We start from the raw sequence: 26,537 nt of genomic DNA on the forward strand, positions 1-26,537 counted from the left end.
TCATCTGCTTCCAGCTCCAGTCTGAGTCACTCCCGCCAGTTATCCAGGCGGTGGCGCTGCTCGCACTTGCGCCCTCTGCTGGGGGATTTCTAACGGTCGCGGCGCGAGGCCGATTTTCAAACCTGTTGTCCGTTAGCGAGCCCATCTCCATGGAGACCGCGTCTCCCCGAGCCCAAAGCCCCGCCTCATCCCCGGCCTGATTGGCTAATTTCCCTTGGCAACGGGGGTCCTGCCCATTATTGTGATTCGATTGGTGGAACCAACCTGTCAATCATATCCGGCGCATCCACTTTCCTTCGGCCTGTGGTGAGAATTTGAGCGGCTTTTAGTTATATTTTTGAATTCGTCCCAAAACTGGGTGTTACCCTGCAGCGTGTCCTGTGCTGTAGGGTCATGCTGGCGTGAGGTCTTTGAAAGATGATGGGGTCATGGACTAGCATTGGGGTCATGGACTGGCAATGGGGTCATACTGGCATTGGGTCATTGAAAAGTATTGGGGTCATGCTGGCATTGGCGTAATTGAAAGATATTGGGGTCATGCTGACATTGGGGTCATTGAAAGGTGATGGGGTCATGCTGGGCATTGAGGCATTGGAGGGTGATGGGGCCATGGATTGGCATTGGGTCATTGAAAGATGATGGTGTCATGCTGGCATTGGAATTATTGTTTGGCACTGTGGTTATTGAAAGGTGATGGGGTCGTGGACTGGCATTGGGGTCATTGAAAGGTAATGGGTCATGTTGGCACTGGGATTATAGATTGGCATTGGGTCATTGAAAGGTAATGGGTCATGTTGGCACTGGGATTATAGATTGGCATTGGGTCATTGAAAGGTGATGGGGCCATGGATTGGCATTGAAGTCATTGAACAGTGATGGGGTCATACTGGCACTGGAATTATAGATTGGAGTCCTGGGCTTGCATTGGGTCAATGACTAAAATGGAGTCATGGAAAAGCATTGGGATCATAGAGTGGTGTTGGGGTTATGGACAAGTGATGGTCTGACCGCCAGGGTCATATTCTGATTAGAGGGTCATGTATTGGTGGTATGGTCTTGAATCTGGCATGCTTTAATGGTGCTGATTGACATGAGAGAAAAAAATTCTCCTTATCCCTATTGTAAATGGGTGACCCCCTGATTTTTAAACAGTGTCCCCTAGTTCTAGATTATCTGAAAAGAGAAAACATCCTTTCCGCATCCACCTTGTCAATGCCCCGCAGGATCTCATGGGGAATTTTCCCGCCATGCCCGCCACAGAATCATAGTGGGTGGGGGGCAGACTATGCAAAGGTCCGTTGACCTCGCTTGGGAATTTCCTTTTGGGGCTAGTGCAGCTGGAAAGTCCCACCCTATGGAATTCCAGCGTGTGGAACGTTACCAGCTCACCCCATCCGTTGCTCTTGTGATTTTACGAGAGCCAGATTTCTGGCGAGAGGCTAAATAATGTATTTAAATGTATTCAAATTCTACTTTACATGTGTTTAGTAAGCCCCGGCGCTCACTTGTCCGGGTTCACTTGCCTTTATGACCTCACTAGGAGAGGTACTCTCCGCGAGGAAAACACCTACTCCCAATGAAAGGGAGTAGTCATGTTGGACTTGCCGATTGAATTGGAGGCCATTGAAGACCCTGGGGAAGCTGGGTGCAGGAGGCCTGCCTCTTGGGCAGTGCCAACCCAGCTGTGCCAGCCTGGCACCTGGGCAATGCCCACATGGCACCTGGGCAATGGTTGCTTGCCAGTGCCAGGGGGTGAACCTATGGGGGCAGGTATGAAGAGGACAGCAGTGGGGGTTCGCTGCCACTCTAAAACAGGATCGGATCGTGGGAGGGACATTACACACTCTGCCGATGCAATTGGATCAGGGGGAGGAGTCCGCGTGAGGCAAGTAGCATGGTCCATACCCGCCTCTGCGCCAGTCCCCTCTTTACCATGGCCTGAAAATGGCTGCAATCAGGACTGCCCCTGAAACGGGTGCAACGGCCATTTAAATGCATTTGCATGTATTTAAATTGACTTAATGGGCTGCGCACTGACACCTCCCCCTTTACCACTGTGTTCACCCATCCAGTTTTGGCATGAAACAGACATGCTCCACAAAAGTACGATTCAGGTGTTCCAGTTAGTGAGGCGGTAAATGCCGAGCATCTGACAGCTCTCTGCTTGAATTGGTGGGGTTGGGGGTGGGGGGAGGGAGTTGTGAGTCCCAATAGCCCTTTGCTTCAGATCACTGGGGGAGGGGTGAGGGGGCTCTGCTGCCACTCTGTGTGTGATCAGTGAGGGGAAGAGGGGTCTGCTGCCATTCTGGCGGGGGGAGGGAGGGGGCCGCAATTGATGGAGATTGGGTGGGGGGATAAGGGGGGGTCAGTAATGTTGCAAGGGTGTGGCAATGTCTGTGGGGCCAGGGCAAGGCATTACCCGGCCGGGAACAATGTGGCAGGGGAGCCACATGCTATCATTTTTTTATCTGCACGTGTGGAGTTGGAGGCGCCGATCGGAGCTGCAGGATTTCAGGTGCGTTAAGCCCCGACCATAGACTTCTGCAGTGCAATTCAGAATCACTGATATTTTTTCAGGCAGATTTCATATGGGGACGGGTCTAAAAGTCAGATCTGAAGCACTCCCAGTTTCAAGTCTGCTCAGCACTTAGAATCAAAATGGTAAAATAGGGCCCTATCTCTCTCTGCCTGTGAAACCCCTGCTGTTACAATTGCACATGTGCAGCATCTGCATATGCACAGTAGCCCCCTTTACAGGCTGGCTGGCAAATTAAACCCAGCCCATTGCCTGCAGCAGTTAGAAACAGTTTACACCATTTTTTCAATGACTAAGCGCATAAGACTGAATGTGAAAACTCGCCCAAAAAACAGATCAGGAACTCTCCCATTTTCACACTAGCCATTTTCCACCCCATGTGTTTGATTCAAGTCACCTCTTACTCTTCACAGAACCAAGTCACAAAATATGGTTTTGATTCAAGGTTTTACTGACCAGTTAACACTTCAGAAATGTCTAGAAAAGTCGATCAAAACAATAAAGCCAGTTCTGAACATGTTATGTTGTAACCACAGTGTGAGTGACTGATATGCAAAGACAGCATCATAGAATCCCAACAGTGCAGAAGGAGGCTATTTGGCCCATTGAGTCTGCACCGACCACAATCCCAGCAAGACGCTATTCCCGTACCCCACATATTTACCCTGCTAATCCCCTGACACGAGGCTCAATTTAGCATGGCCAATCAACCTAACTCACACATTTTTCAGACTGTGGGAAGAAACCGGAGCATCCAGAGGAAACCCATGCAGACACAGGGAGAACATGCAAACTCCACACAGACAGTGACCCAAGCCAGGAATTGAACCCAGGTCCCTGGTGCTGAAGCAGCAGTGCTAGCCACTGTGCCTCCGTGCCGCCCCATGGAAGATGCTCAGCCTGAGAGATACAGCCTGTGAGCGCATTACTCTCTCTTTCTCTCCATGCAGGCCTTATTACTAGAAGGTTAAGTGATAGACGGAAAGGAATTCCCCAGAAAATCAGTCTACTACAGCTTTTAGATAACAGGTTTGACAGCAAGATTACAAACAACCAATGTTTATTCAATGTTTTAACTAGAAAATATCCCAAGACTTACCAAATAGGTGTGAAATAAAGAGCTTGCATCTATATACAATGCTCCCTGTGACTTCCAAATGCTGGAAAGAGCTTCATAGCCAAGAACTTTTAAACTGTAGGCACTGCTGTAATGGCACAGTTCAGGAGAAGAGCTGAGTATTAAGATTTTTAAAGAAAGCTACAGATCAGAGAAGGTCTTTGAGGGAGACGTTTAAAGAGAGCGTGAAGGGTGGACAAAGCACCAGAGGCTAAAGACTCTTTCAGTCCTACCTGGGGTAGGACTGAAAGCTACACTACTCATGCGACAGGGCATGAGTCCATCCAGAGACTGAAGATGATCACTTTCGATTTAAGCATTGGGCAGCAGGGAGTGGGCAAGAAAGGCAAAGATGAACAAGTTGCAATGTGGATAAAGGAAGGTCAGCAAGAAAAACATTGGGATAATTGGGTCTGGAAATGACAAAAGCATGTTTAAGCATTTCAACTGAGGAGCACTCATGAAACGGGGCCAAAGACAACTCATATCCAACTCCATGGCCTGGACCTTGGCACCTCCCTCTGCAACTGGATCCTAAACTTCCCAACACACAGAGCATAATTAGTAAGGCTAGGCATCAACACCTCCTCCACGATCATCCTCAACAACAGTGCCCCACAAATCAGCCCCCTACTATACTCCTTATACACCCGTGACTGTGTGGCCAAATTCAATTTTCAAGTTTGCTGATGACACCACTGTAGTGGGTCAGATCTCCAACAATGACCAGACAGAGTGCAGGAAGGAGATAGAGAATCTGGTGGACTGATGTGATGACAATAATCTCTCCCTTAATGTCAACAAAACGAAGGAGATTGTCATCAACTTCAGGAAGAGTAGTGGAGAACTTGCCCTGTCTACATCAATGGGGACAAAGTAGATATGGTTGAATGCTTTGAATTTTTAGATGTCCAGATCACTAACAGCCTGCCCTGGTCCCCCCATACTGACACTTTTAAGAAAGCCCACCACCCCTCTGCTTTCTCAGAAGACTAAGGAAATTTGGCATGCCAACAATGACTCTCACCAACTTTTACAGATGCACCATAGAAAGCCTTCTTTCTGGCTGTATCACAGCTTGAGGCTCCTGCACTGCTCAAGACCGCAAGGAACTATGAAAGATTGTGAATGTAGCCCAATCCAACACACAAACCAGCCTCCCATCCATTGACTCTGTATACACTTCCCACTACCTTGGAAAAACAGCCAGCATAATTAAGGACTCCACGCACCCTAGACATTCACTCTTCCACCTTCTTCCATCAGGAAAAAAATACAAAAGTCTGAGGCCACGTACCAACCGACTCAAAAACAACTTCTTTCCTGCTGTCATCAGACTTTTGAATGGACCTACCTCACATTAAGTTGATCTTTCACTACACCCCAGCTATGATTCTAACACTACATTCTGCACTCTCTTGTTTCCTTTTTTATGAACGGTTTGCTTAGTCTATATAGTGCGCAAGGAACAATATTTTTCACTGTATAACTAATACATGTGTTAATAATAAGTCAAATCAAATCAAAAGGTAGCTACAGTGGGTCCCAGAATCAGGTCGCAATGTAGTGATTCGGAAGCGCAGTGTTGTCGGCCAAAATTCAACAAGTTTTTAAATTATTTTTAAAAGTTACTCACCAAAGCCTAAGTAATTGTTTAATCATCGTTTGCACAGGTTTGGAACTAATTATATTCCAGCTGGCTCCTTCAGCTGAGGGATGAACAAATATCCCTCCTGTCCAGTGTTGCTATGGTGCAAATTATAGGAAATATGTTATCTATTATTACAATAGGTTTGCGCATTTTCAGGCATTAGGGATGTTTCCCCTGTTACTTCCAGAGGGAACTATTAGAATCACAAGGGGAAGACGGTGGTATGTCTCCCAATTTACCGTCCCAATCACTCAGCCTTTGTTAAAAAGCTGGCTTAATCCAAGTCAATTATTTAGGCTGTGGCTGGTTAATTTAAGGGTGGATAAGCTCCTTGAACCTCACAAAATGCTGGAGGCAGCACAGTAACACAGTGGTTAGCACTGTTGCTTCACAGCGCCAGGGACCCGGGTTCAATTCCCGACTTGGGTCACTGTCTGTGTGGAGCTTGCACGTTCCCTGTGCCTACTTGGGTTTCCTCCAGGTCCTCCAGTTTTTTACTACATTCTGAAAGATGTGTTGGTTAGGCGCATTGACCCGAACAGGCGCCAGACTGTGGCAAATAGGAGAATTTCACAGTAGCTTCATTGCAGTGTTAATGTAAGCCTTACTTGTGACTAATAAGAAAACTTTTTTAAAAATGTTATGAAGCTCATAAAATTATGGGAAGAAATCACCCTTTTAACATCCTTTGAATCTCTGGGATATCACAATTTATTGTAGTTAGTTAGGTGAATGATATCCAATCTGATGGAGATGTGAGTTATATCTAGCGGCATTGTGGCTAAGGAAGGAACAAAAGTCACGGATACCAGTATATTAAAGAAAGAAGGTAGAGTTTGTATCTACTGCAGAATTTTCATAGCTCTTGGGAAGATAGTGATTGACATTTAAAATTGGGAAATTACATTGGAAACCCTAGTCTTAACTCTGCTTAATTGACACGAGATTGCAATTTATTTAATATTATTGTTTTTGTATTTTTCAATGATAAGAAATGACGGCCTGTGGCACTGGGGAGGGGTTTGGAGCAGTGACCTGGTGGGGCTTCAGCCCAGCAATGGATTTCCAAGAAAAAGGTGAGAGGAATTTGAAAACCTCATGAGTGTACAACATTGTAACATATTTTTCCCATTGAACTCTCCATCATTTTGGCATTGCAATAAAGTGAATGGAAGTGACTTTATAATCAGTTAATGGTAAGTTTGAGAGGCAGCATTGCAGGCCATTTAGCTATGCCTGCCTCTTTGTTAAATCCAGATTATAATAATGAAGCAGAATGCGAAATACAATGCCCAATTGCTTTTGCTGCACACCACAAGCATTCTGTAGTGTATTCAAGAAACTGCTGCCTCACAGCACCAGGGACCCAGGCTCGATTTCCGGCTTGGGTCACTCTCTATGTGGAGTTTGCACAATCTCCCCATGTCTGCGTGGGTTTCCTCCAGATGCTCCAGGTTCCCCCCACATCCAAAGGTTAGGTGAATTGGCCGTACCAAATTCTCGCTTAATGTACCCAAACGTTCTTGTGTTCTTAAACAGGTGCCAGAGTGTGGGGACTAGGGGATTTTCACAGTAACTTCATTGCAATGTTAATTTAAGACTACTTGTGACTAATAAATAAACTTAACTTAAATAAACTTAACTGAGGGAAAATTTAGCATGGCCAATGCACCTAACCAGTATGTCTTTTGTACTGTGGGAGGAAAGCGGAGCACCCTTAACCCCACATGTAACCTACTATGGTATCCGCTGACACTAAGGGGTAATTTAGCATGCCTAATCAATCTAACCCGCACATTTTTGAAGGGTGGGTAAAAAACGGAACACCCAGTGGAAACCCACAGACATGGGGAGAACATGCAAACTGCACACGGTCACCCGGAACCGGAATTGAACCCAGGTCCTGAGAAGATTTGCAGACATCAGTGAAGGATTGAAGAATGGGACCAGGTTTGGAATATTTATATACAAGGAAATTCCTTGTCCAGAAGCAACAATGAAGTTGGAAAATGGGATTACTGGGATTCAACTTAAGGAAAAAAATTGGGAAAACTGGTATAGACCCGTAGAAAACCTCACTGGAACAATCAACATAGGACCTTTAAATTGGAGTGATAATAATATAGCAATTTTATAATAGATAGGTGCTTTAACTGGATTAACTTGCATGCTTTGCAGGTAGTAAAGACAAGAAAAGTCAAATGCCTATCTTACTAAAGTGTATTCCATATTATAGAATTCCAACAGTGCAGAAGAGGCCATTCAGCCCATCGAACTGGCACCAACTCTCTAACATGTTATCCATGATCTCTCCCCCAACCTATCCCTACAACCCCATACAGTTACCATAGCTAATCCCCTTAATCTACACATCTTGGAGTACTAAGGGGCAATTTAGCATGGCCAATCCCCCTAATCTACACATCTTGGGATACTGAGGTGCAATTTAGCATGGCCAATCCCCCTAATCTACACACCTTGGGACACTAAGGGGCAATTTAGCATGGCCAATCCACCTAACTACACATCTTTAGAATGTGGGAAAAAACTGGAGCACCTAGAGCAAACCTACACAGACACGGAAGAACATGCAAACTCCACACATACAGTCATACAAGGTCAGAATTGAACCTGAGTCTCTGATGTTGTGAGTCAGCAGTACCAACTACTGTGGCACCTTGTCACCCCTCAGATAATCCTCAGTGCTATCTTCTACCATCACACTATAATCAATAATGCCACATTCACGAGTATTTTTACTCATTTTGTTTTTGAGTCAGTCTGGCTAATGCACTAGAATATTCTGATAATGAATTAATTTAATAAATGCCTTGGGCAGTGGTCATAATAGAACCTGGCAAACTGATAAAATTTTATATAATGATGAGAGGTATAGATAGGGTGAACAGTTGGAAGCTTTTTCCCAGGACAGAAATGACAATTATAAGGGGGCACAAGTTCAAGATAAGGGGGAAAGGTTCAGTGGAGATGTGTGGGTGATGGAGGTCTGGAATGCACTGCCAAGTGAGGTGGTTGAGGCAGTTACATTGGTCACATTTAAGACTAATCTTGGTAGGTATATGAACAAACAGAGAACAGAAGGATATAAGCGGCTGGATAAACATGATCGGTGCAGGCTTAGAGGGCCGAAGGGCCTGTTCCTGTGCTATACTGTTCTTTGTTCATAGTGCATTGATGTGCCAATGCTTTCAAACTTCACTTAGGAACAGTAGCATGCAGGGGTTTATCTTCCATCCAGATGTTGTTCATTGAGCGCTCATTGAACTGTAACGTTGTCAATATGCTATCTAAATTCCTTGTTTCACATCATTACTTAAACATGATAAATAACATGTTTCTGTGAATCTTACTGAAATGTAGGCATCTCCTGATATTTTCTCAAGAATTGTTGATCATTTGAGGTCCAGTGCTTATAAAAGTCTGAAATAATTCAGGGAACAGAAAGATGGTGGTTCAGATTAATCGACAGCAGTTAATTGTATAGCTAAAATAAATGGCCGAGAGAACACTGTCTACAGCAGCACTGCAGGACATATGTGTAATCTGCTGACTTTACTGAACCCATCTCAAGTACAGTGTGGAGAAAATAGAGGAATTTGTATCATCGGGAATGCTTTTATTAATACCTTTTTAAAACCTATTTCACAGGATGTGGGCATTGCTGGCTGAGCCAGCATATACTGCCCACCCTTAATTGCCTCTTGAGAAGCGGTGGTGAGCTGCCCCCTTGAACCACTGCAGTCCATGTGGTGTAGATACACCCACAATGCTGTTAGGAAAGGAGTGCCAGGATAGTGAATTCAAGATAGCATAGTTCCAAGTTAGGACGGTGTGTGGCTTGGAAGAGGGACTTCCAGGTGATGGTGTTCCCATGCATCTGCTACCCTTATCCTTCTAGGTGGGAGAGGTCACGGGTTTGGAAAAGTAAAGTAAAAGTAAAGTTTATTTATTAGTCACAGTAAGGCTTACATTAACACTGCAATGAAGTTACTGTGAAATTTCCTATCTAATCAGAGGAGCCTTGGTGTGTTGCTGCGTTGTATCTTGTCGATGATACACACTGCTGCCACTGTGCATCAGTGGTGGAAGGAGTGAATGTTGAACATGGCAGTTGGGGTGCAAGTCAAATAGATTGCTTTGTCCTTGATGGTGTCGAGTTTCTTCAGCAGTGATAGGGCTACACTCATCCAGGCAAATAGAGAGTATTCCATTGCACTATTGACTTGTGCCTTGTAGATAGTGGACAGACTTTGGAGAGTCAGGAGGTGAGTTACTCGCCACTGAATTTCCAGCTTGTGATCTGCTGTTGTAGATACTGAATTTACAGGGTTGGTTGCGTTCTGTTTCCGGTCAGTGGTAACCCCTTTTGGGTGATGAAAGTGAAGGACTCACTGCCCTTGGCATGCACTACTCATTGAACCTACTCAAATTCAACTCTATCCAACTCTTATTGCATTTAGTGTAATCCTGACTCTCCTTATTCTCAGGTTTAACAGCTTCGATGAAAGCTCTGAGCTTAACAGAAGATAATGTTCCTGAGCTGAATATTCTTATGGTTGGTGCCGGTGATAGCCGACATCTCCTAACAACTATCACCCGGGCTCACCGCTGGCCTCGCAGAAAGATTAATGTAAGTCAAGGACCAGAAAATGGCAGATTCATCTTTTTGAGCTCATTGTGCCTCTTTTCCTCTCTGGAAGAGCTTGATTTAAAGTTAAAGTTTATTTATTAGTCACAATTAAGGCTTACGTTAACATTGCAATGAAGTTAGTGTGAAATTCCTGTAGTTGCCTCACTCCAGCGCCTGTTTGGGTCAATGCACCTGACAGCACATCTTTCAGACTGTGGAGGAAACCAGAGCACTGGAGAATGCGCAAACTCCACAAAGACAGTGACCCATGCCGGGAATTGAACCCAGGTCCTTGGCGCTGTGAGGCAGCAGTATTAACCACTGTGCCACCATGCAAGTTTTGCTGAAATGTCAGATCACAGATGCTGATTGCACTGCCAGTGCATGTCATCAGGCTATTCAACTCTAGAGGCTAAGCCAATCTTGCCCTTGCCTATTCGTGTGTGTGCACTTTCCAACAAACCTTCAGCTGTTGGATCATCATAACAATGGCCTTTATCCTCTCCTTCCCTAACTCAAGGGACTGAGGCCACCTGGCATGGAAGTGGGAGAATACAATTAGTGGCCAATTTTGCCTGCTCTTATGTTGCATCTTGATAAATGGTCATAGTAGTCATGGTGAGGATTGCATCCTGGGTTGTTACAGACAGTCTTGAGGTTCACTGAATGTAAATAAAACGCATGGGGTGGCAATGGCCTCGTAGTATTATTGCTGCACTATTAATCCAAAAGTATTATCGCTAGACTATTAATCCAGAAACTCAGCCAATGTTCTGGGAACCCACGTTCAAATCCCGCCACGGCAGATGATGGAATATGAATTCAATAAAAAAATTTGGCATTAAGAATCTACTGATGACCATGAAACCATTGTCGATCGTCGGAAAAATACATCTGGTTTACTAATACTCTTTAGGAAAGGAAATCTGCCATCCTTACCCAGCCTGACCCATATATGACACCAGAGCCAGAGCCAGAGCAATGCGATTGACACTTAACCTGCCGTCCAAGGGCAACTAGTGATGCACAATAAATGCTCGCTAGCCAGTGCCCAAGTCCACAAATTAATAATTAATAAAAAGAAATCATGAGGGTGGATCACAGGGAGAGAACAGAGACCTCCACATAACAATATTTTAATTTAATTGAGTTAATTTTTTAAAATACCTTTTATTGTTTAACATTTATATATATAGGTCTCTCTCTAGTAGTCCCTGAAAGCTCCCCCGCCCCGCGCAACTCGACCCCAGAGTTTCTGGCTCAGAGGCAGTGACAATACCCACAACGTCACAAGATCTCCCAGGGCAGCACGGTGGTGCAGTGGTTAGCTGTGCTGCCTCACTGCGTCAGGAACGCAGGTTCGATTTCCAGCTTGGGGGACTGTCTGTGAAAAGTCTACATGCCTTCCCGTGTCTGTGTGTGTTTCTTTTGGGTGCTCCGGTTTCCTCCCATGGTCTGAAAGATGTATTGACCATGCTAAATTCTCCCTCAGTGTACCTGAACAGGTGCCAGAGTGTAGCGACTAGGGGATTTTCACAGCAATTTCATTGCAGTGTTAATGTAGGCCACACTGTAATTATCAACTTTGTGTTATATGTTTACTGATTTTGTGATCATATTTGCAGTAGGTTAACAGTTTTGTTTCTTCTTTATACCAGTTCTACGTTGTGGAGAATACCTTGGAGCTGATAGGCCGACACCTTCTTTTTCTCACTGTTGCTTTGGAGTCTCCAGAACAGATGGGTTTACAAGGTATTCGTGTATTCACAACACTGTTGTAAAATATGCCAAAAACTGCACTCTCATTTGCCAGTTATGGTGCTTTCCTTTATTGTAAGTCTTTCAAATATCCATAAATCCTGACTGCTTTTTCCTTTCTGTTTCTGCAGAAAAGAGTGAACTGCTGCTTGAGTTGTTTGGTAATAGTCTGATACGGAGTCAGACTGCAGCCTACCTGCAGGACAAGGCTAACCTTTTCATTCATTACGTAACAGACCTTGATTTCCTTCACAAGAAGCTGCCAATGATTGACATGTCAGGCCTGAAGGTAGCTGGCTAGCTAGTATAGGTGCTAGTGCCTTTCTTACACAGGTCCAATCCACCCCCCCCCCCACCCCCCGCCGCCCCGCCCCAAGCCATGCTACTTACATGTGGAAGATTTGATTTGATTTGATTTATTATTGTCAAATGTATTGGCATGCAGTGAAAAGTATTGTTTCTTGCACACTATACAGACAAAGCATATTGTTCATAGAGTCCATAGGGAAGAAGGAAAGGAGAGGGTGCAGAATGCAGTGTTACAGCCATGGCTAGGGTGTAGAGAAAGATCAACTTAATATAAGGTGGGTCCATTTATGATGGCAGCAGGGAAGAAGCTGTTCTTGGTGCATGATCTCAGACTTTTGTATCTGTTTCCCGATAGAAAAAAATCAAAGAGAGAATGTCTGGGGTGCATGGGGTCCTTGATTATGTTGGCTGCTTTTTTGAGGTAGCGGGAAGTGTAAACAGAGTCAATGGATGGGAGACTGGTTTGCGTAATGGATTGGGCTACGTTCACATCCCTTTGAGAACACTTCTTTCAGTGTTACAATACCGTAGAAGGTGTTTATTTTCTATCTGGACGTTCTTCATTAATGTCTCATGGAACATTACCAACACTTTAACAAAGAAATCCTCATTTTACACCATTGAAATTTAAACATGATCACTTGGTATGTGCAGCTTACATAAATATTAACATTCCCTTATGTTTCCTTAATTATCTTTGATAAATTTGTACTTGGTCCTTTTATGTAATTATTTGCAACATTTTATTGAAACTTACTGTCTGCCTTCATTTCTTTGATGTACAATATTAGTATGAGTGAGCATATTTGGAAACAGATTGGAACCAGATTGCATTGTACACGGAATTTTAAATGTACAAATGTCTCCTGAGCAGACTTTCCATGTCACTTTTGCTAGTGGTATTTGGTTTACTCTCGCTTTCTCCCTTTCTCTCTCATGACCAGCTTTGGAGATTATTGTCACCGCACCAGTTCATCAGATTCGCCATCTCATTCCTGTACTTTGTCTCATCATTGTTTGAGATCCAACCCACTGGTGGTGCTTTCAGCAAACTTGAAAATCAAATTGGAGAGGAATTTGGTCACAAAGTCATAGGTGTATATAAAGTATAATAAGGGGCTGAGAACAAGCTTTGTGGAGCACTGGTGTTAAAGATGATCATGGAGGAAGTGTTGTTGTCTGACCTTACTGATCCTTGCTGTGCTAAATGAACCTTTAGATAAGATCATTGAAGTTTGAAACTGTGTTTTAAAAGCTGTTTAACAAGTCCTTTCCAAAATGTACAAATTCCTGCTAAATGGATACAAAATTGGCTTGATGACAGAAGCCAGAGGGTGGTTGTAGAGGGATGTTTTTCAAACTGGAGACCTATGGCCAGTGGTGTGCCTCAGGGATCAGTGCTGGGTCCACTGTTATTTGTCATTTATATTAAGGATTTGGATGACAATATAGGAGGCATCGTTATTAAATTTGCACTTGACACCAAGACTGGTGGCATAGTGGACAGAGAAGAAGGTTATCTCAGATTGCAATGGGATCTTGATCAATTGAGCTAGTAGGCTGACAAATGGCAGATGGAGTTTAATTTAGATCAATGCGAGGTGATGCATTTTGGTAGATTGAATCAGGGCAGGACTTGCTCAGTTAATGGTAGGGCGTTGGGGAGAGTTACGGAACAAAGAGATCTGAGGGTACAGATTCATAGCTCCTTGAAAGTGGAGTCACAGGTGAACAGAGTGTGAAGAAGGTTTGGACTTTGGAAGGACAAACCAAAGTATAATGTACAGGGTAAATGGTAGGACTCTGAAGAGTGCAGTTGAACAGAGGGATCTGAGAATACAGGTACAAAATTCCCTAAAAGTCACAGATGGATAGGATCGTAAAGAGTGCTTTTGGTACATTGGCCTTTATAAATCGGAGTATTGAGTATAAAAGTTGGAGTGTTATGATGAGGTTATATAAGGCATTGGTGAGGTCAAATTTAGAGTATTGTGTACAGTTTTGGTCATCTAGTTACAGGAAGGATGTAAACAAGGTTGAAAGAGTGCAGAGAAGGTTCACAAGGATGTTGCCGGGCTTGAGAAGCTGAGTTACAGAGAGAGATTGAATAGGTTAGGACTTTATTCCCTGGAGCGTAGAAGAATGAGGGGAGATTTGATAGAGGTGTACAAGATTTTGATGAATGTAGATAGAGTGAATGCAAGCAGGCTTTTTCCACTGAGGCTAGAGGAGAGAAAAACCAGAGGGCATGGATTAAGGGTGAAAGGAGAAAAGTTTAAAGGGGATTTTTCACGCAGAGAGTGGTGGGAGTGTGGAATCAGCTTCCGGATAAAGTGGTAAATGTGGGGTCATTTTTAACATATAAGAAAAGCCTGGACGGATTCATGGATAAGAGGGGTGTGGAGGGATATGGTCCAAGTGCAGGTCAGTGGGACTAGGCAAAAAATGGTTTGGCACAGACAAGAAGGGCCAAAAGGTCTGTTTCTAAGCTGTAATTTTCTATGGTTCTATCGTTCTAAGGTATTCAGCATGCTTGATTTCATTGGTCAGGACATTGAATACAGGAATTGAGAGGTCTTGTTGAAGTTGTACAAGACCACACATGGAATACTGTGTACAGTTCTGGTCATCCTCTTATAGTAAGGATATTATTAAACTAGAAAAAGTGCAGAAGCGATTTACCAGGATGCTACTGGGACATGATGGTTTGAGTTTTAAGGAGAGGCTGGATAGACTGGGATATTTTTCTCTGGAGCATAGAAGGCTGAGGGGTGATCTTATTGAGATCTATAAAATAATAGGGGGGGTGCAGGGCATAGGTCAACTAGATAGTCAATATCTTTTCCCAAAGATACAGGAGCCTAAAACTAGAGGGTGTAGGTTTAAGGTGAAATGGGAGAGTTACAAAAAGTTCCAGAATAGCAATTTTTTCACACAGAGGGTGGTGAGTGTCTGGAATGAGCTACCAGTAGTAGTAGAGGCAGGTACAATTTTGTCTTTCAAAAATCATTTAGACAGTTACATGAGTAAGATGGGTATAAAGGAATATGAGCCAAATGCGGGCAATTGGGACTAGCTTAGGCGTTTAAAACAAAAAAGGTGGCATGTTTCCATGTTGTAAACCTCTATGACTCTATGACTTTATGTAAGAGTTTAATTTGAAATTTAAAGATTTTTTCTTGCAGTTCAAAGAGAGAGATCAGTTGGAAGCAATTTTTAAATTTTGGAGGAATCCTGATCCAAAGGTTTTCCAGATCAGTCGGATGTGGGATATACGAAACAGGCAATACTTGGGCAACCGATACGACTCTAAACAAGGAGTCTATGACTGGGACTTGCATATGAAATTGTATGATCGAGGGGTAAGTATTCGAGCTTATTGGGTGGGCAGTTCAGCACTTTAGTACATTTCCCATTTATCATGTTTTAAAATCAGCCAAGAAATTTGGTGCAGTAGAGACACAAAATTCTCTCATTGGCTATGTAGAATAAACTTCTGATGTTTAAGACCTGAGTTTAAATCACACTTCAGTGTTTAGAAACAGGATTCTCGAGTTACAGCGGATTGATAATGCATGATTGCCAAAATACTTTCTGAATTACAATTTAGAAGTTTTTTTGGGTGCTGGTGTAAATAAAACATTACTGCAAGCCTACTGATCTTTTTAGTTAAACGGATTTGGACAATCATAGTTACGACATTGACAATTTAGGGCACTTTTGGATAGCAGGAAAATAAATTTCCTTCAAGCATTGACTTCCTCTGGAGTGCAGACTGAGGAGTTGGGAGGCACAAAACTGAGATACTGCAGAACCTCTACTTCTGGAAGGGTGTAACATGAGAATGACTATTTACTTAGGCAAGTTCCATTGTATATTTGAATATACAAACTTTCAAATGGAAAAAATTTGCACACAATACGAATATGTTGGGTGGCATGGTGATGCACTGGTTAGCGCTGCTTCATCGCGCCAGGGACCCAGATTTGAATCCGGCCTCAGGTAACTGTCTGTGTGGAGTTTACATGTTCTGCCCATGTCTGCATGGGTTTCCTCCAGGTGCTCCATTTTCCTCCCACAGTCCAAAGATGTGTGGATTAGGTGGATTGGCTATGCTAAATTACGCCTTAATATCAGGGATTAGCTGTATAAATACATGGGGTTATGAGGTTAGGCCCTGGGTGGAATTGTTGCTGGTGCAGACTCGAATGGGCTGAATGGCCTCATTTTGCACTGTAGGAATTCCATGATTTTATGATAATCAATGCCCTGAACCTTCCACATAGGAAACCAAAACCAAATTTAGTTTTCAGGTAAAGCAGAAACTGGGGAATAATTTGTTCAGGGCGCACAGGCACGAATGAGTCTCCCCTCTCAAATAATAGATTTTATCCTTATTTTTATGTTTCCATTATAACTTCCTCTATGTTGAAGACTTTGTTAAAAGCTTTCATCCCTACAAGCATTTCCTTTTATTTTACCAGAACCAGAATGATCATTGTTGTACTGTCCATATTAAGATTCTTCATAATTTTGTTCTGTCATACACTGTCATTCTGTCATGGGGCAGCATGGTGGCACAGTGGTTAGCACCATTGCCCCATAGCACCAGGGACCTGACTTGGGTTACTGTCTGTGTGGAGTCTGCATGTTCTCCCCATGTCTGCATGGGTTTCTTCCGGGTGCTCTGGTTTCCTCCCACAGTCCAAAGATATGTTAAGTGAATTGGCCATGCTAAATTCTCCATCAGTGTACCCGAACAGGCACCAGAGTGTGGCAACTAGGGGATTTCCACAGTAACTTCATTGCAGTGTGAATGTAAGCCTACTTGAGACTAATAAATAAACTTTTAACTTATAGGCTCGTGTAATAAACAATCGACAATACTATCAGTGGAGAGATAAAGGCTTGGCATTCGAGGTTCGTGAGGGGTTGTATGATATTTCGAACAAATCACTGGCTTCTGGACTGCTTTTGACTTACGTAAGAACATTCAAGTAAAAATCAACGTTCTGTTTTATATAATTTGTACGAATGTAGGTAGAAAGAAAAAGGACACTTTTAGATGAGGGAACAGGTTTTATTGGTATTTGTGGGAGGACACATTAGTAACTTTTAGATGGCAGTCTAGTTTTTATTGCTATTTGTGGGGAAGCAATGTTCCTTCATCATTTTTTAAACAAGGAAGATAGCAATTCAGGTAGATTGACCTGATGAGTTGGATCGGTAGTAATTTTGGGCCAGCTCCCTTAGTACTTACTTTGATGTAATCACATTTTCCATTCTCTTTCACGTTGCAAGCCCTTGAAGGAAGGAGTCAGGTGTTGCATTTTCCTTCCACCTTACTGACTTGCTAATACACAACTTTGTGTGCATGTACACTGAAATGCACACATTGGATGAGGATAAGTTCTTGGGGGAGGGAGAGATGGAAATCAGGATAGGTTTCCACCAAAAAAAAGTAATAATAATTTGTGATTGGCTGCATAATTGTCCTAAAGGGAGGAGGCTAGATGAGCAGCAAAGGAGAAAGTGAGTGTTACATTTCCAGTTGACATTATAATGACAGGATGGGAAGATCCCAAATAAAACCCTGGCTCAAAAGACCAACTTTTACTTTTTTTATAAAAAAAATGTGGAGAAAAAGATTCCCAGGACTGCTATTTAGTCGTAACAAGAAAAACGTTTTAAACGTAAGAAGTTGGATTATGATACAATATTCCCTTACTTCCCACTAAGCTTCAAAAATATAGACAGGTTTTAAGATTAACATAGATTACAAATTTATTTAAGGTTACAATGGTCTCATTAACACAAAGTCCCTTTAAGCACACAGACTGGCTGTGGTCAAATATACTGTCCACCCTGAACCCAAGCAGATGTCTCCTCAAAATTCCCCCAAATAATTGTCATATGGCAGCTTCAAAACTCCATTTCCAAAAAAAACACTTTAAAATCTTCTTTTGTAACAATGCAGAAAAGATTTATTAGGATGCTACCAGGACTTGATGGTTTGAGTTATAAGGAGAGGCTGGATAGGCTGGGACTCTTTTTTCTGGCAGGTAGGAGGCTTAGGAGTGATCTTATAGAGGGCTACAAAATAATGAGGGGCATAGATCAGCTAGATAGTCAATATCTTTTCCCAAAGATAGGGGAGTCTAAAACTAAAGGGCATAGATTTAAAGTGAGAGGGGAGTGATACAAAAGGGTCCAGAGGGGCAATTTTTTCACAAAGGGCAGTGAGCGTCTGGAACAAGCTGCCAGACGTTGCAGTAGAAGCGAGTACAATTTTGTCTTTTAAAAAGCGTTTAGACAGGTACACGAGTAAAATAGCTATCGAGGGACATTGGCCAAACGCAAGCAATTGGGATGAGCTGAGTCATTAAAAAAAAGGGTAGCATGGACAAGTTGGGCTGAAGGGCCTGTTTCCATGTTGTAAACCTCTATGACTCTATAATACTTTCCATCACTGGTTTAAATTCTGAAATCCAGCCTAGGATTGCCAAATGCCTCTTTTAAACAAAGCTTCTGCTCCACTTTTAACAGAATCACCCATCCAGATTTTGCCATTTCCCTTTCAGGATTTCTTTGTCCTAACTGTTATACAACCTGTTCACAATTGCTTTAACTATCAATGCCCAGACTCTATTAAAATGGAAACAAACTTTTGATTTATTTCTGAAGTCTACTTTCCCAGTTTAGCTCTGGTTACTGCGGCTGCCACTCACCATGCTTTGTTTGCTTCCCCCTTGAATTCTCCTGAACAATACCTTGGTTTCTGTTCTCTTAACTTCAGTGTTCTTAAGACACAATTTCTACCCCAATTCCCTGGTTATCTGGACTGTTATCTGTTTATTCAAGAAATCTGCCACTTTGCAGCTGCCTTCGTACTGCCCAGTCTTTCTTCTCCTGGCAGAGTTGAGAGATGTTGAGCATTATTCTCCCTAAAAAACTTCTAAGTGCTGAATTTGTATAAAAACTGGAATAAATCCAACTTTTTTTTCAACGAGATTTACAAAATGAATCACCCATACTGTGATGCCCTTGCGTGAATCACGCTGAAAATCAGGGGGTGGGGCCTATTCCCACTGGAGAGGCCGGCAACAAAGTGTTGAGTGGGCCACTGCGCATGCCCTGATCCGTCAGAGCCGAGATTGACATATGCACAGTAGCCCTGCACTGCCAGCCTCCTAATCACTGGCCAGCTCAATTAGTGGATAGCTCCACAACCCTGCAACGCTGTCCATCCAATCCCCCCTATTCTCCAATTGCTGCTCTTCTGGACGTCACCGGGCAGCCCTGATCTCCCCTACCCCAGCCCACCACGATGTCTGTCCCTGATCTCCCCCCGAGCAGTCTCAATCTCCCAATTCCCTCTGCTCCCCCCACCCCCCACCACCACCATTAGCCCTGCCCAACCCACAGCCCAGCATGTCTTGATATCTCTCCAAACCCGCCCCCCCTCCCTGGCAGTCCAGATCTCCCAATTTCCCCCTTCTGCCGCCCCACCCCCTCACTGGCAGCCTGCCTCCCCCCACCCTCTGTACCTCCACCACATCCACTCCACAGTCCTAACCCTCCCAGCAGGCCAACTGTCCCCCACAATCCCCGATGACCAACCCTGATCACCATCCTCCCTCCCCCTGCCTATGATCCCAAATACAGAGTGGTAGTGGGACCCCCTCCCAACCAATTGCCCCCAGAGGCTTTGCATCCCCATTAGGCCCCAACCCCCCAATCTGGTCCCACCATTTGGTATTGCCCGAAGCCCAGTGGTCAGTGCCAAGGTGCCTTCTGTGGGGTTGTATGATATTTTGAACAAATGAACACCTGGGCAATGTCAGGGGGCCAGGCTGGCACTGCCTAGGGGGCACCCCTCCCCTTACCCCAACCTCCTGGGGGTGGGGGGTGGGGGGGCATCTTCATTCTAGCAGGATCAGTAAACCCAGCTGGGTGGAATGGGACTTGCCAGTGGGCCTGGAGATTTCAGTCCCTGACCCGCTAATGATATGTAAATTGATTTTAATAATTAATTCAGCTCCATGCTGATTTCTGGTGCTGAGCTACAGATGCTGGAAATCCAGTGGCTGGCGACATGTGGAGGCCATTGTGTCCAACTGGAAGACTGCTACACAGCCTCCACTAACAGAGAAGTGGGCTCAGAGAATCACCCCCATTCACTCCCCAGTACCCTCTTCAACCACAAACAAATTCAACTAAACTCAAAAGCCTTTCTACCATAACAGGCCCCAGTTGCTAAGCAACAACTGCTACTTCTGCCAGCCTATATTCACTCTTCATGATGTAACACACTTTAAGCACAATAGAAGCATGAATTGAATCGAACCAACCCCTACACTTACAATCACAATCACCTTTGCCCACAAGAATCTAACTAGAGGTTTTATCCTTCCTTCCACAGACAAAGGGCCATCCAGACTCAAAATGTTTACTCTGTTCTGCTCCGCAGATACTATCAGACCTGCTGAGATTTTTCAGCATTTTTTATTTTGGTGCCACTTGAACCTTATTTCTAAAGTTTACCAATAAAAACATAAATCCCTTAAAATTGCCTTTGTTTTCTTAACAAGAGTCAAAACAAAAAGAGGCAAAGATTGAGAGGCATGCAGAGACTGAAATCAGACAGATAAAAGCCAAAACCAATGTAAAGGGAGACTCGGATGGAGAAAAAAAGAGCCTCGCATTATAAACAGGTCATGAGAATAAATAGTAAGACAACCACAGAAATACTAATTTGGAGAGGGTAAAATAAGAGAAAATTAAAGAGTGGGAAACAAGTAGAGAGAGACAATTGCAGGCAGTAGGCAATAGGATGTTATTTTAAACTATGGGCATTGTTAACAGAAATTCATTTCTTTCTGAATTCTTTATCAATATTGTTCTCTTTTTCTATAGAAAGGGGAGAAGGTTCCTCGCCGTGGTTACTGGGGAGATATTGTCACAAGTCCATACATTGCGTTTGGAATTGAAACTGAAGAACAATCCTTGCTAAAGACAGCAAATGGTATCCATGTAAAGGTGACAAATCAATTTTTTTTTACTACCATTAAGACCGTATGTTTACTAGAACAGTCATGGAATTGCACAACATTTATGGCACAGAAAGAGTGAGATATAAGTCTGAGATATAAGCCACCCAACCTAATCTATTTTCCAGCATTTGGTCCATTGCCGTGATGGTTATTGCACTTGACATACATATCAAGACACTTTTTAAATGAGTTGTGTGTTTCGCCTCTACTACTCTTTCACACAGTGAGTTCAAGACCCCTCCGAGTGAAAACAAATTTCCTCATCTCCCCTCTAATTTTCAACCAATCACTTTAAATCTTAGTCTCTGACCTCTGTGCTAAAGGAAATAGGCCCTTCTCATCTACTCTATCCAGACCCCTCACAATTTTGCACATCTCAATCAAATCTCCCCTCAACTTCTTCTGTTCCAAGAAGAATAATCATTGCCTATCCAATTTTTCCTCACAGCTGTGATTTTCCAGTCCTGGCAACATTCTTGTAAATCTCCTCTGTACCCTGTTCAATGCAGTTACATCCTTTCTGTGCAGTAAGAAGTCTCACAACACCAGTTAAAATCCAACAGGTTTATTTGGAATCACAAACTTTTGGAGCGTTGCTCCTTCATCAGGCAAGTGGCATTTCCACATCATGTCTATTACTGACATCGCAAACCACTGACTCAAAGTGGAGAGGATCTCCAAAAAGATCACGCATGTCATCACAGACATCAAGTTTCTACAAAGATACAAGAAAGCAATCAAGATTCCAAAAGGACTACAGATCACAAACCCACTCAACCTATAACTCAGACTATGCTGAGAGACTTCGCTGTCGCACCATGCTCGCCCTCCTCAACCACCTTATACACCAGCTCTACAGCAGATGTCACAGCCTGAAAACCAAGATAGAATCCATATTCTTAACTTATGCTCAGGATGCAGCAGTCCAGCTGTGAGACATCCACTCACCTGATGAAGGAGCAGTACTCTGAAAGCTCTTGATTCCAAATAAATCTACTGGATTTAACCTGGTGTTGTGAGACTTCTTACTATCCACCCCAGTCTAATCCTTGCCTCTCCACATCACCCTTTCCATAGTGAGGTTTTATATATTCCCAGCATCACCTCCCTGCCCTTATATTCCATACCTCAGCTAATAAATGTAAGGATTCCATTTGCAGAGTCTGCATATTCTTCCTGTGTCTGCGTGGGTTTCCTTCGGGTGCTCTGGTTTCCTTCCATAGTCTGAAAGACGTGCTGGTTAGAACATAAGAACATAAGAAATAGGAGCAGGAGTAGGCCATCTACCCTTCGAGCCTGCCCCGCCATTCAATAAGATCATGGCTGATCTGTCGTGGCTCAGTTCCACTTTCCCGCCCTCTCCCCATAACCCTTAATCCCCTTGCTTATCAAAAACCTATCAACCCGCGTCTTAAATATATTTAGCGAGGCAGCCTCCACCACTTCAACGGGCAGAGAATTCCAGAGATTCACCACCCTTTGAGTGAAGAAGTTCCTCCTCAACTCCGTTCTAAACCGCCCCCCCTTTATCTTGAGGCTGTGCCCTCTAGTCCTACTGTCCTTTCTGAGCGGGAAGAGCCTCTCCACCTCTATCTTATCCATCCCATTCATCATCTTATATGTCTCAATGAGATCTCCCCTCATTCTTCTAAACTCTAATGAGTACAAGCCTAGTTTATTCAGCCTCTCCTCATAGTTCAACCCCCTCAACTCCGGTATCAGCCTAGTAAACCTCCTCTGCACTCCCTCCAAGGCCAAAATATCCTTGCGTAAGTGCAGCGACCAAAACTGCACACAGTACTCCAGCTGCAGCCTCACCAGTGCCCTGTACAGTTGCAGCAAGACCTCCCTACTTTTATATTCAATCCCCCTCGCTATGAAGACCAGCATCCCATTAGCCTTCCTGATAACCTGCTGTACCTGCAGGCTGGGTTTTTGCGACTCATGCACAAGGACCCCGAGGTCCCTCTGCACCGTTGCATGCTGCAGTTTTTCGCCATGTAAGTAATAGTCCTTCCTACCATTATTCCTACCAAAGTGGACAACTTCACACTTGCCAACATTAAATTCCATTTGCCAGTTCCTGGCCCATTCGCCCAGCCTATCTAGATCCTTCTGCAGACTTTCCACGCCCTCCGCACAATTTGCCGTTCCACCAATCTTGGTGTCATCAGCAAATTTCGACACCATACACTCGGTTCCCTCCTCCAGATCATCTATGTAAATGGTAAATAGCTGAGGCCCCAGCACTGACCCCTGGGGCACTCCACTAGTCACCAACCGCCAATCCGAATAGCACCCATTGACCCCCACTCTCTGCCTCCTATTTGACAGCCAATCCCCTATCCATGCTAACACCCTACCCCCAACTCCATGCCCTCTAACCTTCTGTAATAACCTCTTGTGCGGCACCTTATCAAACGCCTTCTGAAAATCGAGAAACACCACATCCACCGGCTCTCCTCTATCCACCGTCCTAGACACATCCTCATAGAACTCCAATAAATTCATCAGACACGACTTCCCCTTAACGAAACCATGCTGCGTCTGCTCTATCAAACAATTCTCCTCAAGATGCCTCGCTATTTTCTCCTTGATCACGGATCCTAACATTTTACCTACAACAGACGTTAAACTAACCGGCCTATAATTCCCTGCCTTTCGCCTGCATTAGGTGCATTGATCGTGCTAAATTTTCCCTCAGTGTACTCAAACAGCCGCCGGCAACTACGGGATTTTCACAGTAACTTCATTGTGGTGTTAATGTAAGCATACTTGTGACACTAACAAATAAACATCAAACTTTTAAAATTTTTGTTCCTGAGCTCAATCCATATGGCCTCAGTTGATCATCATTTTAACATATCCTCCCTCCTTAGCTTCTCTAACCAAAATTGCTACCACCTCTCCCTTTCAATTTCCCTGAAAATCCTGCAATGAGGAATATTGAGCTGCTAATATTGCCCTCGTTAAGCCATGTTGCTGCAATAGTTATGATACAATACTGCCATGTTTCCATCTGTGCCCTCAGCTCATCTGCTTTATGCCTCACATTTAAGTATATACACTTGAGCACTACCTCATTTTTATTTTCTCTCTTTTGCTTCCTCTGTCTTCCAGACTCACTGATAGCCCGATCGCTCTTCCTGATTTTGTCCCAACTGATCGGATTCTCATCCCATTCAAACTAGTGTAAACCTTCCCCAACAGCACTTGCAATCCAATGAGCAGGAATATCAGTCCCAACCCCATTGAGGTGCAAACTTTCTGACTTGTACAGTCCCAGCTCCCCCAGAACTGGTCCAAATGTTCCAGGAATCTGATTCTCTCCTTCCTACACCATTAAAAGTTTTGAAGCTTATTTATTAGTGTCACAAGTAGGCATATATTAACACTGCAATGAAGAAACTCCCTCAGCCATCACACTCCGACGCCTGTTCGGGTACACTAAGGCAGAATTTAGCACAGCCAATGCACCTAACCAGCATATCTTTCGGACTTTGGAAGGAAACCAGAGCACCCAGAGACAAGGGCAGAATGTATACACTCCACACAGACAGTGACCTATGTCAGGAATCAAACTCGGATCCCTGGCACTGTGAGGCATCAATGCTAGCCACTGTGCCACCATGCCACCCATTCATCAATTTTACCTTCACATCTCTATGCTCGCTAATAAGTGACACTGGAGTAATCTGGAGATTACTACCTGCTTTTTAATGTCTTCTCTAGCTCCCTAAAATTTGGATAAGGAACTCAGCCCTCTTTCTACCCATGACATTGATACCAGTGTGAACCACAGCTCTGGCTATTCATTCTCCTCCTTAAGAATACTGTGCAACAGCTCTGTGATATCCTTGACCTTGGCACCAGTGAGGCAATGCACTGTCCTAGACTTACATCTGTGGACATAGAAATGTTCCCCAAACTATCAAATCCCCTATTCTTCTTCCACTCTCCTTCCTTCCTAGCTGTGCAGCTGAGCTACCTGTAGCGCCCAAACTTGGCTCTTGCTGTATTCCCCTAAGGAAAAATCATCCTCACCAGTGTCCAAAATGAAACGCAATTGTTGAGACGTGGACCAAGGACTCCTGCACTACGTGGGTGATCCTACAAGACTTTCTGGTGGTCACACATTCCCTCCCGGCCTGCACACTCCTAACCTGTAGTGTTACCACCTCCCTGAAAGTATCCACATAGTCCTCAGTATCGCAGATGTGGCACAGCGACTCCAGCTGTAGTCCGAAAACCTGCAGTTCAAGTTTCTGCAACTGATGACACTCCAGCATATGTGCTCGTCCAGGCCATGTGAAGTGTCCACGATTCTGGGGATTAGAAAGTAAAGTAGACTGACTCACCAATCGGTTCCTTCTCTTGTATCAACTACTAGAGACTGAATTTAAAAAGCTATCAGATGGAGTACACCAAATCCCCACAAGTATCAAATTCACATCTCCACACTCCTTCTGTCTCTCACTCAAGTGTAATCTCCTGTCTCCTTATGTGCCTCTTATATCCCCAAGAGAGTGAAGAATTCTGATATGTACATGGTACCCAAGTGCTTACAAACCCAGGAGTTGTGTTGGAGAGAATGCAAATCTCACCTCCACTGCAGTGGTGCGACATTTCTATTTCCCATAGACCATTGTGTCCTCTATCTTAATGAGAGCCCAACATTAAGAACACGTTTGTGCCATAGGCCTGTGCCCGACCGATTGCAACTTTGCTGAATTTCATCATGTCAGGGTTTAGTGCACAAAAAAAACCTTGATCGTGTTTCTCTTCTGTAGACAGCACAAGATATCTCTCACTACAATATAACAGCCTTGTTGCACGAGCTGGTTGCTAAGGAGAGATATACACTGCTGCAGCCGACAGAACAGGCCACCGTGAGTGAGATTACAGAAGAAGAAGAGGAGGGCGAGACGGAGAATGACTCTTCAAACATAAAGGACGAATCAGCTCTTGCAAGCCAACAGCCAGAGATTGTGTTAGAAGAAGGAACAGCAAAGCAAGATGAAATGGATAACACAGGGTCCAGTAGAGAAAGCTGTACGGCTGAATATGGTACGGTTTACAGAAAAGCTCAGGCAAGGGGATCAAACACAGAACATTTATCCTGAAGCATATTCCTGTCAATAATTAATTGTTTTTGATTTGATTTATTATGTATTAGCATACAGTGAAAAGTATTGTTTCTTGCGCGCTATACAGACAGAGCATACCGTTCATAGAGAAGGAAATGTAAGAGTGCAGAATGTAGTATTACAGCCATAGCTAGGGTGTAGAGAAAGATCAACTTAATGCAAGGTAGGTCCATTTAAAAGTCTGATAGCAGCAGGGAAGAAGCTGTTCTCCAGTTGGTTGGCATTTGACCTCAGACTTTGGTATCTTTTTCCCGACGGAAGAAGGCGGAAGAGAGAATGTTCAGGGTGAGTGGGTCCTTAGTTATGCTGGCTGCT

The 26,537-nt window shown here is 43.8% G+C and overlaps 1 protein-coding gene across 1 annotated transcript in view; it reads left to right on the forward strand.

Annotated features, from left to right (window-relative positions):
• The first annotated feature begins 274 nt into the window (after positions 1 to 274).
• The window catches only part of dnaaf3l (dynein axonemal assembly factor 3 like), a 31,642-nt gene continuing 5,379 nt past the window's right edge, over positions 275 to 26,537 (forward strand). Inside the window, exons 1-9 of the mRNA XM_080217554.1 lie at positions 275 to 306; positions 6,297 to 6,380; positions 9,813 to 9,955; positions 11,614 to 11,707; positions 11,845 to 12,002; positions 15,208 to 15,384; positions 16,883 to 17,005; positions 20,939 to 21,061; positions 25,866 to 26,142. Coding sequence (XP_080073680.1) covers positions 6,299 to 6,380; positions 9,813 to 9,955; positions 11,614 to 11,707; positions 11,845 to 12,002; positions 15,208 to 15,384; positions 16,883 to 17,005; positions 20,939 to 21,061; positions 25,866 to 26,142 — 1,177 coding nt within the window. The 5' untranslated portion in view covers positions 275 to 306; positions 6,297 to 6,298. The remainder of the gene's footprint in view (positions 307 to 6,296; positions 6,381 to 9,812; positions 9,956 to 11,613; positions 11,708 to 11,844; positions 12,003 to 15,207; positions 15,385 to 16,882; positions 17,006 to 20,938; positions 21,062 to 25,865; positions 26,143 to 26,537) is intronic.

Source organism: Carcharhinus amblyrhynchos, chromosome 35 (assembly GCF_965287045.1).
Source record: "Carcharhinus amblyrhynchos chromosome 35, sCarAmb.v2.hapA, whole genome shotgun sequence".
NCBI classification, from domain to species: Eukaryota; Metazoa; Chordata; class Chondrichthyes; order Carcharhiniformes; family Carcharhinidae; genus Carcharhinus; species Carcharhinus amblyrhynchos.